The following is a 24,517-nucleotide window of genomic DNA, read 5'->3' as shown; positions in this document are numbered from 1 at the left end:
TTCCCAGAAAAGGCTCCTTAACTGAATTCCACTTTGTCTCTACAGACTGGTAGTAGTGGTCAGTGGGGTCACCAAGAAGGGAAACCTGCTGAAGATCTGAGCCATGCTGCAACCTGTGCAAGGTCCGCAGGGGAAGACCTGCTGGGGGGGCTGCAGTGGGCATGCCGAAGTGAGGGCAGCCCTTGGTGCCCGACAGCGGCAGCGCCTGCGTGAGCAGGCTGCAGGCTGTAGGCTAGGCACCCAGGCAGGCAGGCAGGCAGGGCATCCGTGCCCGCCACCTCTCCGCATACATGGTCCCAGTTGGATTTTGACGGATCCACCATGTCTGTTTGGCAAATACAGTATTTCTCAAAACCAAAATAACCTTAGGGCTTGTGTTTTGCTCAAAGTCTTTTTCATCTCACTTTTCGGTACTGCTGGTGGTCAAACTTTCATTTTTCTTTTTCTGCAACTGAAATGGAGAGCAAAGTGGGATTAATACCCCTGACTCACACAGGACTGCTTTCCACTGTTGCTGTGAGTTGAACGTTCATCTCTCCGCAAGGCATGTGCGACATTTCTCGGGAAATAATAGGCAGTGGTGTGGTATATCACAGGCACCGTTTAATCCAAACATGTCTGGATGTATGTCCTGAGTAAACAGCACTCGGTGTTTCTCGTCATCGGCCGTGCTAGGCTCTATTATTATTAACTATCTCCTCTTGTCTCAGGATATTTCTGAATTCAGGCAGCTTCTATTTTCCTAAGACCTCTTGTGCTAATACACCATAATTAAACTCCATCAGTTTGTACAAAATTTCTGTTTTGACAGCTTCTGTAAACCAGAAGTAAAACCTCAGCTCAGCTTGAAAGGTGAATAGGACTCGGAAAGTCTGGCAGTCATATTTGAGTCTTCTTCCCTCCTTTGAGAAGTGCTCCACTTTAAACTGAAGAATGCCTAAAAGACTTTCTTCTGATTTATAACTTAGTGCATCAAAGCATGTGCTTTTTGATTAACCATCTTTAGTGTTTGTGCTAGTGGGAGGCTTTTCCTCCAAAGCACTTGGAAGGAGGTGGGAGCGACACCAGAAAGCTGCTATTCCCCTCATCCAGCCAAGGATGATCAAGTGAATGAACCTCCATTTCCCACATATCAAACAATATCAGCACAACTAGTGCCCTAGGGCACTTCCCAATTTATTTTAATGACAGAGTGACTAATAGCACCCCGTCTACATGATAAATTTGCTTGTGTCAGAAAAACCCTACACTGTGATGCCATTTGGGGTGGCTCTGTTGTCTGCCTCGGCAGGAAAAGGAAGCACTCGAAGAGGCGTGCAAGGCAGGCGTGCAGGCCCGGTGCCACAGGCGGCAGGCGCGGCGGGAGCCGGGCCAGCACGCCGGCTGCTGCACTGCAGTCATGGGGCAACTGCTCTCGGGGCCTGGCCTCGGTCTCTGCCCTGTCAGGCTCCTGTGGCAAGGCAGACATGGTCAGAGACAACAAATGTGGTTACACGTACATCCTACCTCCCCTAAGCCTTACACATTAAAATGAGAGACGCCCTGTAAATAGAGGTTCCCACTCAGCCTGGGCCATAAAATGACTTCACTTGTTGTGTGTTTAATCCTATTGGGTGCTGTGTATTAGAGAGTAATTCCTCATAAAATTTCAAGCACATCCTTGGGGATAGACACATGAGTGGAAGTTTCTTCCCAGAAAATAAACTTACACATTGGTGGTGCAGTGCCTTGAACTGCCCAACCCCAGGATGTTTTCCTCCAAATCTAGCCTAGGCTAACTCCTTCCCAGGGGAAAGCAGCTCCCTCCAGGAAGAGGTGTTTGCTAACACACTCGCCACAGGTGGTTATCTCTGGGGTTTGTCTCGAGGTTCCTCTCTTGCAAGCAGCTCCCTTCCCACTGCCATACTTGTGTGGTCCCTGGTCAATTCTGCAAGGGCATGCCCTTGCGCAGACTTACTGCTCATGGTACACGCCTTTCTCTAGCCAGGTGTAATGAATGTGTTCCTCATGATTATGCCATAAGCATTCCTACTGTTTCAGAATTAAGCTGCTATTAAATTATAATGTTTGACTTATTCAATCATAGTGTTTTCTTTATCAAAGAGATATTTAGAACTTACCTCTTTCATAGCATCATCTATCTGTTTTAATTCCTCATAGCGGTCCCTGGATTCCCAAAGGGGTTGGAGCATCACCTCCTCCACTTCTGGGAATAGCTAGGTGAAAACAAGAGAGACAATATCAACATTTCCTTTTGTATTCATTAACTTGTACGTGCTAGAAATGAGATGAAAGACAGGGTGTGAACTGTACATCCCTGTCTCTCTGGCTAACTAAACACCTGTCAGAGCAAACACTGACGCTCTGCACAACTCCACTTCTGCGTCTGGCCTTGGGTGACTTACTTTTGTTACTGTTTCAAACATGGGGATGAGAACAAACTTCAGGAAGCCGATCTGTGCTGTCGGCTTGGTCACTTTATCGCGGTCCATGAACGGTGCCACTGGAAGCCCCTCAGATTTTTCTCGGTCGCTCTGGAACAAATTCAGAGTTAACAAATATTAATCTTAGCTAGAAGCCTGTGGGGAGAGTAATGTACCACGCAGATCACTAGCTAAAAAGCAGTGGCCTTCAAATACAGATCTCAGTGGTGTCTGAAGATAGCACAGAATAGCAATATGCTTCCCTCTGGCCAATGTCTCCTGCTTTGTTGAGAGCAAGCCTCTGAATAAAGAGAACTTTGTCTGGTTACATCTGCACAGCACTGGCATGAAAGCATTCACCTCCAGGCTTACATGCCAATGAGGCCACCTGGTTCTCTTTGAAAACCCATGGGACTTGTGAGGTAAAATATTTCTGAGCATTCAGAAAGGTGGCGATGACTTTCGCTGCTCTGGAAGAGAAGGAATAGGTCTTTGATTTCCTCATCATTCTCCAGAGAGTGATTATTTTTGGGTATTCAACCAGAAATTATATATCCTTCTTTACTAACGATTAAAACTAGTTCTGGCAAGCTGGGTCAATGGAGAACAGTTTCATTGACTCAATGAGTTTACCGAGCTACCCACTTGACCATATAACTCACTGTTTCTATGTGGGTTCATGTGCAAGGAATTCACAGACTGTGTGCGCAAAAAAGAAATCCTGTAGCAGACTTTATCTCTCAATTATTGATTCTTTTGGCACGTAGTGCTTTTGCTGGGTGGCCAAAACAGTAAGGCACACAGATACTGTCATTCTGAGTAAAAAGCTGCAGATGCAGTAGAGCGAGGAGTGTTTCTGACACGTCATCTGAGGTCTCTGCCTCTTGTGAGAAGCCCTCCTTAGCAGGCACTCTATCAAAGTATAGACAAAACACACAAGACAGCTCTGGCATCTCCTCTTCAGAGCACTGCAGCTGTGGGTCCCTTGAGATTCCACTGCACATACACACTGCTTGGGAGCCCATGTGCTGAAGGCAGCTGAGGGCTGTTCTTCCAGGGATCATTTTTTAAGCAATCAGAAACTGTGTCCAGCTGGGAATCCAGTGAGGAGCAGTGGTCTGGGGAGCTTCAAGTCTGACTTTGCACACCTCAGCAAATCGTCTGCCTTCTCTTTAGGCAACTGTTCACACACAGTGAAAATTAGCTAAACTAGTTCCTGTGTGGTATTTGATGTCATTTACTTGACAGCTTTCTCTTGCCACTGCTCTTGCCATTTTGGCTCAAAAATCATTTATACGTCAAACAAACTCACAAGGCAACCACTTTACAGAGAACAACCTTCAGTCTGCCAGTATTAGGATTTCTAGGTTGCTATTGTCTTTCATCTGCAAATTGCAGTCAATTGCATTCGTTTGCTTTCTGAACAGCTTTTCTTGCTGACATCCTTCTCCCGTTTTCTGTAAAAGAAGCCTTTCCATCCTAGAGCAAGCCTGGGCAGAGCAGAGCAGAGGTGGGCTTCAGGAAGGGCAGCAATTTGTGCAACTGCATCTCTCCCTCGTTCTTACCTGCATAAAGTATTCTTCTAGTAAGCAATCTACCCAGGGCTCTGCTACTTCCATTGGGCGGACTTCATTGGAGATATCACAGCATTTTATCAGTACCATCTTCAGCTGAAGGAGAATAATATGTTAATACTGCAGTCATTGCCAGCCCTTTTTCCCCTATCCAGAGCTTATGTCTTTACAATGCAGTGGGAGGCAATGTCTTCAAACAGAAAGGACAGTTTCAGGATTAAATCCGAGGTCTCAAATGATCTGGATTCTTTTTCACTCTCTCAGTTACCCTGTGTAAATCACTTATCCCCTTTCTGCCTCGGTTTTCCCTGTCTGTAGCACTGGGATGTGTCACAGTGGGACATGCTCTTATCTGCTGCATGAAGAGATTCAGCCAAAATGACCATGAAGTTGTTTGTGGAGCACTCAGGGGCAGCTGGGGAGAGGCTTCCTTGGACATCAAAGACAACTGAATTAGGAAGTAGCGGAGACTGGAGTTTGTATTCTTGTGGATACTTTTTGTACCACAGTAATGAGCAGTAAGAATTTGTGTCCTGAAAGATACAGAAAAAATTTACTCCTGGAAGAGTAAATATTTTTTTTTTCTTGATGAGACTCCAGGATTTCTAAAGCTGGAATAATCTATTTTATATAGAGCACTTTTGAATTTTAATTCTTTTTGGTGGGGCAGAGGATGTAGGAAGGATTTGGTTTTGATAATATATATTGAATCTTGGTTTTTAAACAACTGAATGTTAATCTACAAACTTTCACACTATGCACAGAAAAATAATAATCTACAAAACCTCCTTACACAGGTCATATGTTCTTCATTTGAGTAATCAAAATTTTCCATTTTTTCCTTGAAAGAGTCCAGTATTTCTGCATGTCTTGCCATGTCTGTAGCCAGGATTAATGTAATTATCCCCTAGCAAAGAAAACATGTTCACATATTAACTTGACACTCTTTACAAAGTCTACTATTACAGAGCAAAGTAGAGTCTTTCTTACACACAAAAAGCTTCAGGTGCATTACATTGTTAACACTGACAAGGGACGTTTCTGACTTGAAACTACCAAGCAAACTTGAAGAGCGTTATAAAGAGTTCATGGTGTATGGAGATCATGGTTGGATCGATCTCTAACACTGGTGTGTTATTCCAGAGGCATTGAGGTTTTTCCTTTCTGATTGACAAATTGTGGAAAAACAAACTGTACAACAGCATGTTAAAAGCCACACTGTTTGCCAAGATCCACTTTTGGCTCCTTGGAAAGCACTATAGGTTTTGCTGCTGACTCTTAGTGGCCTTGAAAAGAGACAAAAATCAGTAGATGTGGATGTCCTCTGTGCTCATCCTCCTCGGATTAAGGGCTTTGAAATACCCAGATGCAGCCAATGTGTAAGGAACTCTCTATCCTCCTGCTAGTCAGAGCTTATGATGGGAAAACGTGGTTAATTTAAAGTTGTTGGTTTTCATACAGATTATCCATTTTGGACCCATGCCTGCTTCTCATGCACTGACAGAATCAATAACTCCAACCAGATTGGTATCTGAGCCCTTACATTGGTCTGCTTTTTCATTTGGTGTGTAAGGAAGGTGTAACATGGAAACTAAGACTGCATTTTGTCCCTTAGTTCTCTAATGGGAATTGTAGTATTGTTCACTGTCTCAGAGATAACTGATGACTCCCGGTCCACCAGAACCTCTTCCAACAGTACAAGTGCTCTGCTGTTGTAAATCTTTTCCCATTTTGAAGCCCCTCTTAAAATTAATACAATGTTCTCTTAAAGCATAAACTTTTGCCATGAGAGCTTAATCCTTTCCCAGTCAGAGCTAATTGGCTCCTTCAATAATACAAACAGCTACTCCCAAAATGTCATAGGCTTTAATAGACAGGATGTACTCATTATTTCTCAGCAAGACATTCCAGGGAGTGCTGCTGTGGAAATTTTTGAAGAATCCCTCTTGGATCCTTCCAGTGTGAGGGGCTTTTTCAGTCCTACCCTCTGGTGAGAATGATTCACTCGCATTGTACAGCAGTGAAGCATGTGCGTGCTTACGTCTTCAGGAACAGTTTGTATGACACAGATGGGAGCAGCATTCATACCTGCCTTATCTGTTTGAATTGGTCCTGGTCAACATTGGAGAAAATGTTGTATTCTGGCTGGGAAATGATCTGGAAAGCCACAGCACAGTGGTGGTTCTCCAGTGGGGAGATGTCATTGTAGCGTACCGCAAGCTCAGTCCGTGCATTTATCTGATAGCTGATGTGAAGAAAAACAATGAGAACTCCTGCAGACACACACCAGCTGCTCTAAATCATGCTGCTTACTTTTATTTACATTCTTTTGTATACTTATTCAATTAGCTACAGTTTGTTTTTTGATTAATACTCAATCAGATTTTTAGAGAAGATAGATATTAATTTAATATCATCTCAGGCACTATTCCCCTGTATGGTTTGTTTGTTTTTTTAATTTTACCAAGTCTCTGTAGCTTAAAATGACATAGAACAAACACAGAAGGAAATGTCTGGGCTTCGTTCAACCCCCACGAGTGTTAACGGGCAGATTCTCACTGATCCCAGTCAGAATTGGGTTCTGCCCTTATTTAATGAATGGCTACAAATAAATTAGATTCTCTCTCTCTCTCTTTTTCACACACACATACATGCACACAAAAGTGTCCATGGGTCAACAATTCTAATTTCCTCACATGATAATAAATGGAATAATATGCACTTCATTATTTATAATTATGAAATAAGGTGTAAGTTAAATCACCCTTTGCATTTTAGTGCAATTATTCCATTTCAGTCAACGGAGCTATAATCATTTATGCCCCTTCTCTCAGCTGTAGAACATTTTACCTTGTTTTCTCAGGAGTGGGGGAAAGCGTTGGAATAGAAATGTGAAAAAGCATTTTCCTTTTACAGAGCCAAGGACAGCTGGCAACCCCAACCAAGACCTCAGTTTTCTGCATGAAGCTCTGCCTTGGCCCACGTGTGAGTGAACAGCAAGGCCTTGGGGGAAGGTCATGGCCAGCTCAAGCTGTGAGAAGGAAAATCTGATCTACCAAAAATGCCAGCTGGTATTATCTTCCCAATAAATTTTAAGGGAACAGAAAGCAAGAGACAGACTTACGTATTGTTATAGCCCGGATGGTCCAAGTCATGGCATACTGCTGCAGTCATGAGAATCAAGATGTCAATTTGGGAAAATTTCTCCTGCAAAATACAAAACAGTATAATGTATTATTACGATTTCTACTTCCCTTATCCCCATAAATAAAAAGTAGTAAAAAACCCACCCACATTTACTTTTTAGAGAAATGCAAAATGAATATCTGGGCAAAATGAAGTGTTTTTCCATAGATCAATTTACTTCAGTCAAGAAAAAGAATTATGCCTTCCCTTCCAGTAAAAATGACTCAGATTTGCCTTTGTTGCATTAAATAACAGCAGCTCAGAGAAGGCAATTTGCTTGAAACTTGCTTTTACTGCAGAGATCATATAAAAGCACTGAGATATTAGTACAGTCTCTTACAAGTCATTTGAGCATCCTGATTAGTTAAGGGAGGGTTGGAAGATAGCATAGTTGCCATTGCATTCTGCATCAACTAAAGTTATTAAAAGAGTGAAAAAAAAAGTGTTGCATTCCCACAGCTTCTCAATAGGATGAACTGCCGTTAAAGCAAGTTTTTCTTCATACTCTTATTGGCAAGAAAATAGACTTAGGCCATTAACTGAGATGTTTAACTATGAAGAAGAAAGGGGTTTTTAAATGAAATAAAATCTGGTTTGTACAGAAATGAAATTAATACATAAACACTGGTTATCCAGTCAATGAAAATAAATTATGCCTATAGTTTTGGACAAAGTACAGGACAAATGTGAATATTGCATACAGTACATGCAAGGCATTATTTGCAGTAGCTCACCTAGGTGCAAGCACACATTTGGAGAAAATCTGTTGTGGGAACATTTTGTGTCACAGATGAAGACTATATCCACAGACCATAATTTAGTAGGCTTTTGGATCTGCTTCATAGACGTTTCATGCTATCAAAGCATCAAAAGATCTTCACTGTACAAACTGGGGATATCCAGGAGGTGAAGGTAGCTTCCCAGCAGCCTCAGAAAGCTGTGTAGGTGCTTGGGGTCTGGGATGGGGTGACTGAGTGGGCAGCCAGAGGTGGAAATGCAACACCGCTCCTCCTTTCTCCAGGGACTGAACAAGTGCAGCTACTGCAAAGCTCATCACTTGCCAGCAAGCTGGTGACCTCTTTTGCAAGAAAAGTGGCACAGGTGTCGTGGTGCTCAGTGGATGAACATGTGCCCCATGGTGGAAATTGAGTGATACTATTGAGGTGGGGTCATACCTGGAGGCTGCAGAGCGAGATCATGCTGTACATCATCTGGGTCACGCAGAAGCAGTGCCGGAAATTATGAAAAGGATTGTTTCTGTAATTGTCATGAATACACAGCTGCAGAGAGAGGTAATGAAGCAGTCAGAGACAGAAGAGCTCGCTCTTTGTAAAAACATGATTACATACACTTCCCAGCCTCTCTGGAAGCACTGTATATCCCTACAGGAGCCCAGTATTATTTTCTGCTAGGACAGAGTGACAGCACAAGGTCCTCTGACACTCTCCGCCTTCCTGGGGGAGGTGAGAGAGATTACTGCCTTTCGAGAATTTGTCAGCAGGTAAAGCTCATAGCAACTTCTCTCTCATACCAGCTAGCAATGGGTAAACATCCCAGCACAGCTGCAAGTGCATCTCAATCTTGAGATAGGACCCTGTGCTCTCGTCCTGAATTTGTATTTCAAACCATGTGGTGGTTAAACGATGACTGTGGGGTGTGTAAAGAACTCAAAGTACATCCCGCTGAATGCAAATTGCAGCTTTGAAATCTTCAGGGTTGAAATGTAGTTGTTATTTCGTTTGCAAATGCTCAGAGGCGGCACTTTGGGATGTGTTGCTTGGCAAAGTGAAGATGTGAATGCACATGCACTAGCGTATCTGTGTGGATTTCCTATGCGAGACAGCATGGAAGGGATTCAGCCATATAGGCACATGAGACTGATTTTTGTGTGTTTTAACTTTCTACAGATCCTGGCTATGTGCCCTCATTACAAATGCAAGCTAAATCCTGTCTTTCCATGTGTCCTTGCTACTGTCAGCCAGGCTAGCTGAGTGAAGCTGGCACAGCTGGGTTAACACATCCCACAGTCATTCCTCCAGTGCACTGGGTAGCCTTTGGTATCCTGCCCTGCACAGAACAGGCAAGCATCAGCAGCACTGCTGGACCCCTTCTGCTGATTCTTCCCTAGCCTGGACCCTAGAGAGCCCTTATGCATGTGTTTCAATTACCGAGCCTGAATGAATGACATGGACAGAATTCATGTCCCCTTCTCCAGCTAGTGAATTTACTTCAAGATCCCCCAAGCCCCATCAGGATCAAACCCTTCAACCTGGGACCTGACTTCTAGGAACCCACAAAGCTCTGGATGAGGTCAAGAGAACTGTGGGTTTTCAGTGCTTACTCAATATTGGGGGACTTCATTGCAAAAGCTGTTCAGATCATTCTGCAGCAAGGACTTTACAAATATATTACACGGTTTTAAAATGAATATCTAATGGCACAATATGGTTGACAGCCAGGCTCACAGGTGGTGGGCAGTATTGCACAGCCTCCACATGGACGCCGTGGTCATGCCCAAGCACCATCCAGCACTGCACAGATGTAATGTATACATCCAGCAGTGGAGCCCAGAGCATCCCAGAGGACTCCTGACTCAGAGCACTGAAGGGCTGGAGTCACTGAGTTGTATTAGTCATCCTTTCCTCTCCTTTCTGGAACATTTCTGTAGCCAGTGGATGTGGGAGCAAGAAAGAAAGCATATGCATGAGGTGGCTTTTTCTCATCCACTTAAGTTCAAACTGGTGCCCATGCTGTGCCTGGGGGAGTATTATAGTTTGAAGCAGAGTCCCTGGGGCTTTTTAAAATCATCTTTCTTTCTGCAAAGCTAGTGTTTAAGAAAGGAAATCTCACTCTGTCTTACCTTTGTAAAAAATACATAATAAACTCCCCTCATTGTTCATAACAAGGCTGTCTTAAATGCTAGTGGTAACAAATTACTTGGAGATACAAGCTAACAGGAAGCTGCCTGCAGTAATGTGTGTGGGTGGCATGTTGATGTGTGTTGACATATCACCTTGTTTCCCATGTTTTCAGGCTGTGAGACAGGAGGAGGAAATTCTCTATTTATTTTTATAGTAGTTTTATCTACTCTGTGCTAGCCTTGATTGTATTGGGTTTCATCCCATCCCTTCTCTTCATTTGCTTTCTAAGGTCAACAATACTGAGCTTTTCATCTGCCTTCTTCAGGGAGAGATTTCCTAGGTCCGATCATTTCTTATATAGAATCACAGAATAATAGAATGGTTTGGGTTGGAAGGGACCTCTAAAGGTCATCTAGTCCACCGCACGTGCAGTGAGCAGGGACATCTTCAACTAGATGTTCAATTGATCTGTTGAACAGCAGGGGCAGTGGACTAGATGGCCTTTAAAGGTCTCTTCCAACCCAAACCATTCTATGTTTCTATGATTCTATATCAGGTTGCTCAGAGCCTTGTCCAACCTGACCTTGAATGTTTCCAGGGATGGGGCATCTACCACCTCTCTGGGCTACCTGTGCCAGTGTTTCACCACCCTCATTGTGAAAAATTTCTTCCTTATATCTAGTCTAAATCTACCCTCTTTTAGTTTAACACCATTACCCCTTGTCCTGTTGCAACATCTCCTTTAAGTATCTCCTTTAAATATCTCCTTTACTGTAGTCATACCATTTTTCTAAACGGACTTAACCAGTACTAGGTATAAATTCCAGGTAAGACTTATGCCTTCTATGGAGACATGGTAACATCAGTCCATTTTACCCCTTATTCCAGTGTTTGATCAGCATAACACCTTGGTGGCTTCAGCCAGCAGCAGCACACCAAGCAGGGGCAGTCACTGCCCTGCGTACGCTGGTCCCCAGGTGCTTTTTGCCCTTGCTGTACTTTGTGATATGATGAATCCAGTGTTTTGCTTTGTGTTTTCTAGATGCCTTCTGAACTTGTGGAATTTGTCAATGCCTTTCTGGGAGTCTGCATCAACCGTGTAAAACAGTTTCTTCTATTCTGCCCATACTCTTCAGGTAATCAGAAACAATTAGTGAGATACAATCCTTTGCTAAAAGAATCATGTGAAACATCTGTATAATGAACTTCACATCATGATGTTTTTTAATTATCGTTTCAATCAGTTTGTTGGGTAGACATGTAAGTTTTACTAACCATAATTCTTCAGGGTATCCCTAGATATTTTTTAAACAAATATTTACTGTTCTACAGTTCTCTAGGAACATGATGTTTTTTTCTGAGAAAGCCAATATATTCTTCAGCTTTTTAGCAAATTCTTTCTTATGGTCTCCCTTGGACCTGATAACTTATTGATTTTTAAATACTCCAGTGTTTCTTCTTTAGACATCTTAATTTTGGTATGATCTTATCTTTATTATGTCTTGCATCTCTGCAATGTTCTCCACATTGAAGATGAAGGCAAAGAAAGTTATTTAACTCCTCAGCAACTCCTTTTCCTTCCTGCCTTGCTCTTTTACTCACTGTGATTTAGGACATCTAATGATTATTGCACATACTGTCTTTTTTTTGCCATATCTAAAGACACTCATCTCCATTTACAGTAGGTACCAAGAGCATTCACCAGAAATGAAATGCTTTCAGTAATAAAAGCTCAGCAAACAAATGTAAAACATTAAAAAAAGTCATCTGTTACCACAAGAATGCAAATATTTGCTGAAGTACTTAAATTTTAAGAATTTGTGTAGATTGACTGCTTTCAGTGGGATTACTCATGTAAATCAAGTTAATTCCATGACTAAATGTTTTGTTTATTGATTTTTGAATTTGAAAAATTGCAAATATCATGAATTTGAAATACTTACCAACCACCTCTTTAACGTGATAGGATTGATGTTGAAGTCTTTTACCAAGCCAAGATCATGGTACATATGTTCCAAACAACTCAGCATCTGCAGCCAGGAACAGATAGGTTATTGGCTTGGTAAATGTTACTTTATTTTATGATACATTGCAGAATGAATTTCCTCCTTGCAAGCATCGAATAATTGTAGAGCCCTCTTGTTAAGATGAAAGAAAGTTGTTCAAAGATTGCTTGATTAAAGAGAGTGCAAGAGGGGAGACAGAGAGGTTCTGAAAGCTTTTTGAAGTAGACAGATTGCTGTTGACTTCATAGGTTCTGCGCAAGGCTTTGAATCACACCAGCTCTCTTCAGTAATTCTGGTTCATGTGTATCATAGCAATTCCTTCTCACCAAAAAGTATTGCCATTTTTCTTATGAAATCAGTGGGAGTTTTTCCACTGACTCCGAAGGCCCTAGCTGTTCAGAAATGGATCAGGCCCTAGCTGTATAGAAAATGACAGCAGAAAATAAGAGATACTTAAAGAAACGTTTATTCTAGATAAGTGTTAATATCTTCTTTCTTTGTGACATCTCGTGAGTTCCTAACTCCACTAACTCAGATTTTTTGTTTAGCAAAAGCTCTCCAGTTACAACCCTACAAAATTGCAGCATGTTTGTGACCATCCACTCCCGTAAACTGTAACTATGAATCCCAATATCTGAATGTAAAGGCAGGCTGGTCTTTTGAGACAACATCTGCTCTGTGGTAGGAAGGGGGACGCAGATAGTTTAGTACTACCACTCTCAGCAAACCTTCTGGATTTGAAAATATTGCAAAAGAAAAGTATTGATAATCTGATGTGTCTGGGCACTTAACAGCTGCCACCAGTCAGAAATGAACAGACTTCCAGGCGTTCAGGAGTTTAGGCATCTGCATTCCCATTTCTGAAGGCAAAATCCACAGGGGATGAAATGTATCCATTACGTTAGCAGACACAGTTTTTAGACTTGTAGACTGATCCAGGCGTTTTAACATGATGAGTGTAATGTCACAAATATGGCCTTGGAGACATTTTTAATTAGGGTTCTGTTATTTAGGCTCTTAAAAATTCTCCTGAAAAAATGATTTAATCTAATGAAACTTTATATTTATCCAGGGAATATACATAGTTCATGCAGTAACAAGAGGGCTGGTTTTGAGTCAGCTGAACAGGAAGAAAGAGACTTTCCTGCAAGACTTGAGGGACAATGTCACGAGCTGAACTGTGCTCAGATCACATGGACAGCATTTTTCTGCAGGCCACCTTGTCTTGTTCTTAGTCCCTGAGGTAGAATATATGTTTTGCAATAGTTTCAGAAAAGACTTTCCGAGACAATAAACTTGATCCAGAAGGGCTGAATTACCCTCAGAAATCTCTGTCTCCCTCCAGGTGTTGCCAAGAGAACTTTGGGTGAGTGGCACGGTGACTCTGGGTGCCAAAGCTCCTGCTCCTGAACACATGAGAATCTCAGTTTTCATTTTTACCTTTCTTGGTCAACAGCAAAAGCTTGAATATTGGACTTTTCTAAGGCTTGAAAGTGAGCGGGCATTTGAGAAAGAGAACGCAAGCTTGCTGCATAGCTCTGTTTACTGAGATACTGCAGAGCACATTATTAATTTGCTTACAGGAGACTATGGTTTATAACCTGCCTGCCCCACATTAAGCGTGTGGGCAAATGCTCATTGCTAAACAAGCATTGACAGAATTGAAATATTCTCTGTAAACGTAAATCAGAGCTAAAAGGTTAGATAAACCCATATAGTGCTCAGCTCACTAGAGCTTGTATCTTATTTCTGAGCAGCACTCCTCCTTGCAGGGCATGTCTAATCTCCACACCCTCTTGTTAGCCTTGTTCATGCCACCATATAGTGTTTCCTGGTACTCTGAATGAGTTACTGTGCTAAAACACTATGCCTCAGCACACAAGAATCTGTGGATATTGGGTTTTGTCTCTCCCTATTCTTTCTTAATAGTCAGAACAACAATGAGCCAACAGTGTTATGGTCCACCTGGCAGGTCATAATTCTCTCCTGCTAATTCATCTCCCTCGTAAAGACCTGACAGGCATCTAAAAAGCTGGGGGCGAGCCATTGTGCCTGAGCAGTTGTATGGCTGTGGTACAGAGGAAAGGAGCTGGAGAGGGAGCAGTAACTGCAGACCACCAGCCTCAGCTTGGCATGGACCACCCAAGGGAAGCTCTGCCAGCCTCTGTGAATGGGAGATGGACCTAAAGCCCCCAGAGAGTCCTTCTGTTACTCTATGATGAAATATCCTGAAGGAAATATGCTGTTACTGTGGATGGGGTATGCAGTATTTCCTTGTCATGTTGATCTACAGGTGCTGAGACAGAATGACTCTTGTATGCACTATATCTGATTGAGAAGGTAATTAAGGTGATTGCTGCTGGAGGTGCTGCTAGACCCACCCAATCCTTCCCCTGGGAAAAATCTGACACTAAAATCCTGGTTTAGTCTTGTTCTCCCTTACATTTTTCCTAGGTGAGATTTGCTTGTATTTGCTGAATCTAGTGTTACATTATATTATAAGCAGGCCATTATAGAAACATCCTTCTCCTTCGTGTTTCTACAGAGGTTTACACATGGGCCTTCCAGAACCTTCTGCAATACAATTGATGAACAATGAATAATATTAATAGCAGTAAGAAAAATAAGAAAATGAAGCAATAATACTAATAGGCTGTGCATGCGGCTTTGCAACATCTTCAGAATACACTGCAGAAAACCCCTCACCTAAAAGGGTGTGAATCAATGCATGCACCTCTGCCTGGCTTCACACTGCAGCACGCTGCTTTATTGATTTGAGCGGAATTATTGATGATGTGCTTAAGCATACACTTTCCTAGGGATCAATTTGTTCGGATAAAACTCATGTGGCACTAATGATAGTGCACTGGTTGTTACAGGACATTACTAGAAGAGATTAAACAAAAAAAATAAAGAGGAGTCAGGGTATGATAATCAGCATCATCTATCTGGCATCTGTTAGGAAAAAGTACTGTATTCTGGTGTGATATGAAAATAATTAAGTATAGAGAGCAAGGGGCAGAAAAGGGGAAAAACCCTGCAGACCATCTCAAAGGGCTCTTCTGGCCTTGTTGTCTCTCAGAGAGAGTGCTAACCGAGCTAACGTGGCATCCTTACCTCGTTGGGCTCCCACAGCCAGACGTCAAAGGTTGGTTTCCGAAGTGCTTCAATGGTCTCCTGGGACAGCATGTACTGCAGACAAAAAGGCAGCTGGCGTAAGTAAGGGTCCCCCACCCTGGCGTGGGATTTGTTATTGGCATGTCCTTGGGACTCCCGGGGTTCCATTCACATGGGGTTCAGCCATATTTCCCAAGGAGACAGCACCTGACATCTCCCACTGCCTGCCCAACCCTCCTCACCCTTCCCACCGGCTGCTCATGATCACACCAGGTGCCCACGGCATCAGCTGGCAGGCCACTGATCGGTGGAAATGCTTGTGGAGCAGGGAGGTGGAGGGTTTGGGAGAAAAGGGAGGAAAGCAGAGCTCTTATGGATGGGGTTGTGGGTAAATCCAGCACGCAGATATAAAGGGCACGGAGCACATATCCATCCCTGGATGCACTGGTTCTGCTGTCTGCAGAGCATCAACAACATTCCATACAGCCATTCATGGCTGGATGGTGTGAAGTGTCTATGCTTACAGTGTTAAATTAGCTGGTGGGTATGATATATTTACTTTCAGATGATTTATGCTCTCATTTTGAGTATTTTTTCAAGAACGCCCACATTTTCAAATTGTTTGTCAGCCTGCAAAATTCAAGTGATTTTTTATCATTCCACTCAGAGGCTTAAAACAAAATCAAGTTCAGCAGCCAGTTATAGTTTGTATACAAAATGAAAAAAAGGAATGTGGAGGGTTAAAAGACCAGGGGAGATCTGGACTCTACCTATTCGTCTTTTCAAGACTCTATTGATCAGAGTCTTTCTGGGACACAAAAACCTTTGTCGCTTCAATTGGCCCATTTACCATGGCTGTCTCTAATTAGTTTGGGCTTACTGTACTGAGCAGGTGAACGAAATTTTCTGAGCCATCAAATTGTTGATACTTAATCCAAGGACAAATAATTTTCCTTCTTCAGAAGGCAATGATTTTTGCATTTGCATATATAATGGATATTTAATATGATGTTCTGCAAGAAAACTGGGAATTAGCAGTACAGATTTGTTGTTTGATAATAGTGTTGTAATGACATTTTCTTTCGGTTATACTCACCACTTCCAACCTCACTGACATTGCACAAATCTAGCACCTGACAACTGATAACAAATTTCACAAATCTGTCAAACAGAATACAAACTCCTAAAACCAAAAGTCCTTTGAGCTTTGGTCCAGGGATAACACAGAAATACAGACTAACACTTTACTCTGCAGTCAGTCAGTACAACTCTTCGTAGCACTTGCTAATTCAAGATCCTAATATCATGGCAGTACCTCCAAGTTTGGTCTGACATACATACTTATCAAGGGAAAAAATCTGGTTTAGAACTGAGATGTTTTGAGAAGACATGCATTAGTGTCAGGACCACAAGCCTCTTCGGCAAAAGTTAATTAAAAGACATGTAAGTCTCATGATGTCTACTTCAGAGACCTAGAGGTCACTTTTGCTAGGCAGAGCAGAATAAACAGCGGAACGTATAATTTGTTGCTCTGTAAGGCTCTAAAGACAAAAATGCAAGGATGCACATCCATATCATACACCTGCATCACAGGGGACCATGTGAACTTCAAAGTGGCTGAGCCAGCATTGATGTGTGCAAGCAAATGCCCACTGTCAAACTATGATTTGCACATGTGTGAGCTGGTGTTTTGTGAAGGTGTGAGCCGGGCACTGAGCAGATGTAACCTGGTAGCTTTGAATAATTCCTGTGGGCAAAGACTGCTGGTGCCAGGACCAAAGATCCTGTGTGCTTCATGGTTTCAGCCTCATTCATCACTGTGGATTTGTACTTGTACTTGCCCAGTAAACATTTTTCTTCAAGCATTACTGTTTTCTCTAGCAAATACACTAACTCATTTTCACAGGGACAATGAATCATTCTGGAGAGAATCCAATGTTGCTTTTTCTGTTTGTTTCCCTAGGTGAAGCATCCCATAAATTACTTTTTAAATTAAAAAATAATCCATTAGGAGAAAACAGGCAGCAGTGCTATTTTCAATTAGAGTACAACATTATAGGCTATTTTTGATTGTTTGCTATGAGCGTGGAGAATAAACAAATATAACTAGACAAAAGAGTGTTAAATGTTGATGAATGCAAAATGTTCATTAACATTTCAAACACTAATGAGTTTGCAAGTATTAAAGACTACTGAGGATCCAACTTTAAGTCACCGCGGGCAACGACAGCTTTTTCCATGGGCTTCAAGGATTTTTGGAGCAGGCCCTGGATTTAGAATAACTAGGAGGTAGATGGCTAGGGAGTCAGGCATTGTAAACCAGCACTTGTGAGGATGGCAAGCATGTGGTAGGATTCCGGGAAGAGCAAGCATTGCATGGTACCTTTGGGTAGGATGGTACATCACGGCGGGGAGTCGGCCTCTTGTTTTCGTCCAAAAAGCTATACTTGCAGGGACAGTTAGTCCTGAAATGAAATATTCAGCTCTTAACATTGTAGGAACAGAACCACAGTGCCTCAAAAAATGCCAGAAGTACTCTGGTCTCTCACTAGGTATTGCTCGGAGAACTACCCCACTCCCCAACCTCTCTCTTTCTAATGTGGTGTTGCTCAAATGCTTTAAAAGTGTGATCCTCTAGGATTTTCTCCCCTTGTGCAACACCCCAGTCGTCCCTTCTCCATCTATGTGAATACACATGAGGAACATCTGTCTTTAGGCATGTATCCATGGATACACAATCACTTCTGTCTAAACCAAGCAACTTTCCTTTCAGTGAGCAGCTTGCTGTCCGTGGCGGCACAGTTGTCCAAGGATGGCAGAGCCCTGCCAGGGGCCACGCTGAGCATGGACACTGGCACGCCTGTGCTCATTCACTAGCCTAGGCACCCACTGAGCCCATGGCTTATCGCAGACCAGATCCAGGCCTCGTAAAAGCTTGGGTAAGACCGTCCATTTTGATGGCATGAACGTCTTGCTTTCTGCCCTTCAGGTGGGACAACAGCAGTGAGGCACAGGCTCGGCAGACACAGTCTGCTTGGCTCCCCGGTCCTGGAGGAAAGGAGCCGCTGCCAGCAATTACAAGTAGTTAATACTTGCCTGGTTATTAACACAGCACCAACTGCCAGTTATCCACTCTTCCTTCCTCTACAATGTGGAAGAGCCAAGCTTATGCTATCCCATGCAAGCAGAGGACCATGACAGTGGGAGGTGCACACCAGCCTTACAGCCTTTGCAGAACATCTAGGTGGCTGCACTGCTGTGTGAGAGCAGTTTCTTGACTTACAGCCACAGGAGTTACAATAAAACTAAGACCTCTGTGGTATCACCCATGGCAATGGTGGTGCTTTAACTCAAGACATGTTTCCCAGGTCTTTGGTCACATGAACTTTAATAACTCTCATGTGAGGTTGATCTGCTTGCATTTTGCATGTATCGTTGTAGCCCTAACATTTGGATTATCCTTTCTCACTTTTCAAGCCTCCTGCCAAATGAGGCTAAATGAAACCACCCAAAAGAAGTCAACCAAAGTATTCCATTAACTTTATTTGTCCCTTTTTTCCATTATTTTGCATATTCTATCTTGCATGACTTCCTAGGGCTTCTCTGTTGGAAATTGGTCTGGGTCTCTTTTCTTTTCTCCTCTTAATGTTGATGTCTGCTATCATTTCTGATGGTGTTGTCTGAATCCTGCAGAAGTTATGTCATCTTACAGTTCATAGTGGTCAGCTGGCTTCATTCAGTGTCTTTTCCTGCTCTGTTTAAGGAGATTCTCCGTTGGTGAAAAGTTGACTTAATTGTTTCTAAAGCTGTTTCCTCAAAACTCCACTGTGAGGGGTATTAGTAGGGTAAAAATAACGAAATTGGGGCATTCCTTGCCCTAATTGGAGCTGGCTGCCAGGGTTAGCTGAGGGTCAGCCAACTACCTCTAGTTCCCAGTAAGACATCGAAGCCTTCATCCTGCCACACTGGGGAACACACCTGAGCCAGGATGCATCAGACCTTTACAAATGTAAAACTGTATCTGAAAATGATCATGATTTTAAACGACAGCATAATGTTGTTAGCATCTGCCAGTGGTGAGTGCAAAAAGTAAACTAGCAAAAAAAGCAATTTGAGGGTATATAAGTGGGGCTGCTTTGCTTTTCTGACTAGGAGAGATGCACAATTCACTGTGCATGATGACTTCTACAAACCTAGCTGTTCATCCTTACTCTATCGTTTGGTAACAGCAAATGTAAGAGTATGTAAACACACAAGAATACAGCTATGTATACTGTGATATGATTGAAGGAATATATGCACTCACACATACTTATGTACATTAACTAAATTTAGGTGTGATCCCTAATTGCAACTGTAATGCATTATCTATCAAATGACATTGCACAAGGGATGACAAGTCTAATTAGGGGCAAAACCATTTCCACTTGCCCTGGGATGCCCTGTTCCCCCCACAGCATGCATGTATCTCAAGCCAATGGGAAAGAGCTTGCTCAGCTGCTCGGGGGTGAAGTACCCTGAAGCTGGGGTCACCACGGGCTAGTGGCATGTCTTTTGCAGAGCTGTGGTCGCTCAGGAATAGGGAACCACAGATCATTCCTCAGCAGCTCCCGATGAGGTCCCATCTCATGGCGAGCCACCAAGGAGCATCCTCTCCTCACTCTTACAGCAAAAAGAGGTGACTCGTGGCCACCCCTGGTTATACACTGAACCTAGCCACACCTAGCTGCTGCTATGACACCCAAGCCCTTATGGTACAGATAATCAAGGGCAAAATTTTGTGCAAGGAGGAGATTTTGTGCAGTCAAAAGGAGGAAGACGCAGCTCAAGGCAATCAAGAATAGGTGTGACAAGTAGCTGCCACATCGATAGGGCACAAAGTGATGCTGAGCAGAGCGAGTTAAGCTCCTGCTTCAGTGAGAGCAGCTATGCAGTGTGAGCTCAGAGCACACTAGCTTAGGCATCTGTGCCCACAGCACTACCTGTTGCTGAGCACGGCACCGGTTTTTACCACAACTTTCCAGCATCACACTCCCTGCTGGTCTCTGGCTTTTGGTGGCTGTCATATCTTACTAGAAGCCCCCGGTGAAGACTACACCTCAACTGGAGCCATCTGCACTAGGCAGACATAGCACTCCCCATTCTTGTTTTTCTTGTTAACAGATGGCTGTTTATACTACAAAATACAGATTGTAAGGTGGCAAGGTCTGGGACAGGAATGAGTCATGGCTGCTGCTGGGACAGTCTCAAACTTCCTTATGCATGTGGCGGCAACTGGGCAAATGTGAGGTTGCCATAACTTCTTTTTTTGGTTTTAATTCCCTATCTGCCTGTGCATCACTGTGCTTGTAAACGCAGCTCTCCCAGCTCCCTAAAACAGTTAAGGAAAAGTAAAGACAGATGCACAGACACACACATTATTCACATCACACCCAGCACAAATCAGTGTACATGTTTTTGCATTTGCTGCCAATCTGAGCTCTGATTCTTCTAATGAGATTTCCTCACACACCTGAACGAGAAATGATGCAAATCATAGGGCAAACTGCAAACTATCCTATTGGTATAAATCTGGAGCAGATCTGAGGTTAATAATGTTACTCTGCATTTAGGCAAGTATGACAGCTGAATTTGGCCTTAGACTTAATAGGAATTTATTAACACTGTGCCTCCTGACGTATCTGGATAGCAAAATTTATAAAAGCGAGTGATTATAAAGCCTAATTCTTTTAGCAAATCTCCCATTGCCCTCAATAAGAAAAAGCTTTGATTAAAGGTCAGAGAATTTGACCCCAAATGATGAAAAAGAGAGAGGCTGTCAAGGCAGCATAGTTACATTTGCTGAGGAAAATCCCCTTCACCCATACTTTGAGCAACGCGGTATATCCCTCTTCAGCAACCTTCCCAGAAGCATTCATAATCTCAGTGTGATGATTTGTTTGTCCTAATGGGGTATGTATTTCAGTGACACAGGGGCAGACTTTCCAACCGAGACCGCATACTGTACAAAAGGCAATTTTTTCTGCTGCTTTCTAATTACAGCGAAACCAAGCTTCATAATCACAGTGAGCCCTTGAATTAGAAAATAAATTCCCAATTTCTTGTTGAATTTGAAATGGATGTTTTATAATAGCATGAGATCATAATTAGAAGAGCTGCTACATATTTATTTGATATTTTCCCAGAATATATTGGACCTGATTCGAGTGTTAGCTGGTTCCCAACCAAACACCACACTTCACAGAAGTTCTTTTCCTATTCCCTCTCTCCCAGTGAATCTGGATGAAGAACTCCCATTCTGTATGGTGAAAAATAACTCTCTGTTGCAAGACCTTTTTCTCTACTTCCATGGTCCGAGCTATTCTAATTGATGAGTGGCCATAGATCTTCCAATGTTAAATTAAAGCCACTGTCCTTAATGTTATTGGTTGCCTTGCTTCTTTACTGCTAAGTCCAGAAGGTAAGTCAACTCTGCAGAAATGCTGCATTAGGGTTTGAAACCAGATGCTTATTTCTTTGGTTAGGTCCGAAGCAGAACTTACCTGCTGCTTCTTGCTGCCATTTCCTCCCTCATCTTTTTAATGTCGCTTTTGCATTTCTCAATCTCCACTACTTTCAGGCCTTCCACTGTCAACAAAGGAAAACAACAGGGGTGTTACCATGGCGAAAGTCAAAGGATCTCATTTCACAATTGTGCAAAATTTCAAAGGGCTTTAACGGTGGGGTTATTCAGTGAGCCAGCAAGCTTTTACAGTCTGCCCTGGTTCTCACAGATGCAGGTGCTGCCAAAGTGATATATCTTGAAAACCCATAGGAATTCTCTGCTGCCAATTTTAGATAATAGCTGCAGTATTTTAATTCACAGAACATCTATAACATCTCAGCTTTTCCACGATTGTTATCAGCAGTCAGCTGTTCTGGTGCCTTCACTCCTCTGCTTTGATTCCACAAATCAAAGGAAATCCTGAGAAAAAAACCCCTCCCGTGATGGGATGGTAAGTGCAGCTAGGCAAACACATCCCGGTAGGATTAGAATTCCCATTAAGATAAAAGGTCTTAATTTGAAAGTTCGCACAGAGCATTAAGGAGCTCTGAGAGGCATTGCTAGATTCAGAGAAACCAAAGTGAGAATGCAGGAGAGAGGGAGAGAAATGTTGAAAAGTTTTGCTCTAACGATTGATTTCTTTTTTTTTTCTTTTAGGTATTGAAGATCTGTCACTTCTTTTTGCCAATCAGTTTTGTAATCAAAGGTTATTTCTGCATGCGGCACAAAAAAATCCTATATTCCCCTTCTGCATGTAATTATGAGAGCCACAAGGCAAAAAGTTTGATTGCCTGTTTATGCAGCAATGCACTCCATTCCACTTAGCCGTGAGAACCTAACGCAGTGCAAGGATGAGAATATTTTCCCTTTTCTTTCCCTCTTGTTGAACTATCAGCATGCTCAAGGACATAATACAGCACCATTTATTAAGTACATGTCATTCACATGCAATCATTTCACAGCTCATTTGTTTACTGAACTCATTGTTTGCGCGGACAAGCTGTGGTTCAGGGAACTCGAGGGAATGTGCAATCGTACAATCAGTATTCAGTCACTTTCTTAGAAAATAATAGTCAAAGTCACACTTATCTGGAGGGTAGCATGTAAGTGATAAAAAACTGCTTTGGAAGGGTGCAACTCTGCAGATAAGCAGAGACCTCAGTTTTGTTTTCTTTATGCTAGTAACAACAAAGGTTGCTGTTGGAAATGGGAAAGGGGGGAAAACCTGAGGGGTATATGAACCGAGTCCAGAATGCCGCATATTAGGAGGGGAAAGGGAAAGGGTTTTGATTTATGCTTGATTACAGGGATACCCTCCACTTAAAAATCCCATTTCCAAGCTGATGTTTTTTTGTCTAGCATTGTTACAAGGAATTTCTCTGGGTGATCGCAATATGATGATACAGGCAAGACGCTGTCCTGCTTATTCAGTATCTTCGTTCTGGATATCTGGCTGCACTTTTTTGGGTATTCATTCAAAGGCCAATGCTCCGCTGCAGCTGACCTGCAGGCCCTGCGCTGCTATGTACCACCCCGCTGCATTCATCCAGGAGAAATTCATGGGTAGCCTATTTGCCAAACTGTCTAAATGGTGGCCGGTGCCTATTTGAAGCAGTGAGAGCAAAGCACAGTTATCAGACCGACAGGGTAGTGGGACAGGCAACTGCAGAGACAAAAGGAGTTACGGTGCAAAATGGCAGCCCTGAGCATTTTTTCTTATTGCATCTCTTTAGTTTTCTTCCAAAACCTCTCCAGGGGAGCAGAGAATTTACATAATTATTTTCTTAAGGTAGATGTGAGATGCTTACAAATTGTAAAAGGTTTTTGCCAGCTTACTTACTCCTGAGTGGGCTGCGGTGTGAACACTGGAGCAGAATAAGTCAAGCCACAGGACTAAACACTCCCAGTGCTTGCCTGGCGTGGATGCGTTTTCCAAGGGGAAGTCACAAGCTTTAGATGGGACTTAAAAATCAGTTAAAAAATTCGGCTCCTTAAAAACACATCTCTGTGATGTGGTCTCTAGGCGGTAACGGGAAGGAAGCTGAGAACTTTTTACATGAGGTGCAGATGTAGCGCTGTCATGAGCGCTTACCCCCACACACATATTCCCTCTGGGGAAGGAATCCTGGAGATCACACGTGGAAGTGGTGGAAAAGGGATCTCTCAAGGAGGTGGGAGAAAAGGCAAAACAAAAGCACAATTCTTTTCACATTTGGTTCACAAATGATAAATGGCCTTGTCATGTGCACTGATTAAGGGCCCATTATATCATTCTGCAGCAAGAAATACCTTCTGAAAAGACCCTGTGCTGTCTAAAGAAATCCTTGGGCTGAATCCAGCACTGAAACACGTCTCTTAAAGCAACCTCCGGGAGCCCGGCTCAAGTAGGGAGGTTGGACACTCCCTTCCCCTCACAGTTTTGCTTTTTAAACATGAAAGCCTGGGATTATTTCAAAATTATGCGTATTTGGCTCTGTTGCAAATTCTGAAAATCCAATTTCAAGCAGATGGGTGCACTTGTAGGCAGACAACCCAGGGAGCTCCTCCCCACAGGCTGAGGCTGCTAGAGATGGGATCACAAGCGCTCAGGCAGAATGGCAGCAAATTGCTACATCTGCTGCTATTTCCATCAGCGGCGAGACCCACTTACAGCAGGAAGCCTTGTCTGGGGACCAGTGAATTCAGTTCACCTGCACGGCACGGCAGCGCTGGGTATGCTACCTTCCCTACAACCGCAATAAAGTGCCGGAGAGTGCAAACGCACAACTCTTCCCCGCCGGCCGTGGCAGGCGGATCTTTGTATCTC

At 42.9% G+C, this 24,517-nt stretch overlaps 1 protein-coding gene across 1 annotated transcript; it reads right to left on the bottom strand.

Moving 5' to 3' along the window:
* Positions 1-400: 400 nt before the first annotated feature.
* Positions 401-21,796, bottom strand: PDE9A (phosphodiesterase 9A). The gene is made up of 12 exons (XM_010283512.1): positions 21,710-21,796; positions 17,551-17,632; positions 15,168-15,242; positions 11,988-12,074; positions 8,359-8,463; positions 7,122-7,204; positions 6,086-6,242; positions 4,791-4,904; positions 3,989-4,093; positions 2,406-2,534; positions 2,121-2,216; positions 401-451 (listed from the first exon to the last, which is right to left on the bottom strand). Exons 1-12 carry the CDS (start codon positions 21,739-21,741, stop codon positions 401-403), a joined length of 1,116 nt encoding a protein of 371 aa, XP_010281814.1. The 5' UTR covers positions 21,742-21,796.
* Positions 21,797-24,517: the final 2,721 nt, after the last annotated feature.

This window comes from Phaethon lepturus, unplaced genomic scaffold, assembly GCF_000687285.1.
Source record: "Phaethon lepturus isolate BGI_N335 unplaced genomic scaffold, ASM68728v1 scaffold49823, whole genome shotgun sequence".
NCBI classification, from domain to species: Eukaryota; Metazoa; Chordata; class Aves; order Phaethontiformes; family Phaethontidae; genus Phaethon; species Phaethon lepturus.
This window is presented reverse-complemented; position numbering and strand designations above follow the sequence as displayed.

Bases quoted from the DNA above. Each gene is read 5' to 3' on its own strand.
- PDE9A (XM_010283512.1), bottom strand. From the start codon at position 21,741: ATGAGGGAGGAAATGGCAGCAAGAAGCAGCAG. The intron at 8,464-11,987 runs GTAAGTATTTCA...CTCTCTCTGCAG, and splicing joins TCACGTTAAAGAGGTGGTTG to CTGTGTATTCATGACAATTA. The intron at 452-2,120 runs GTAAGTTCTAAA...TCTCCATTTCAG, and splicing joins TAGATGATGCTATGAAAGAG to TTGCAGAAAAAGAAAAATGA.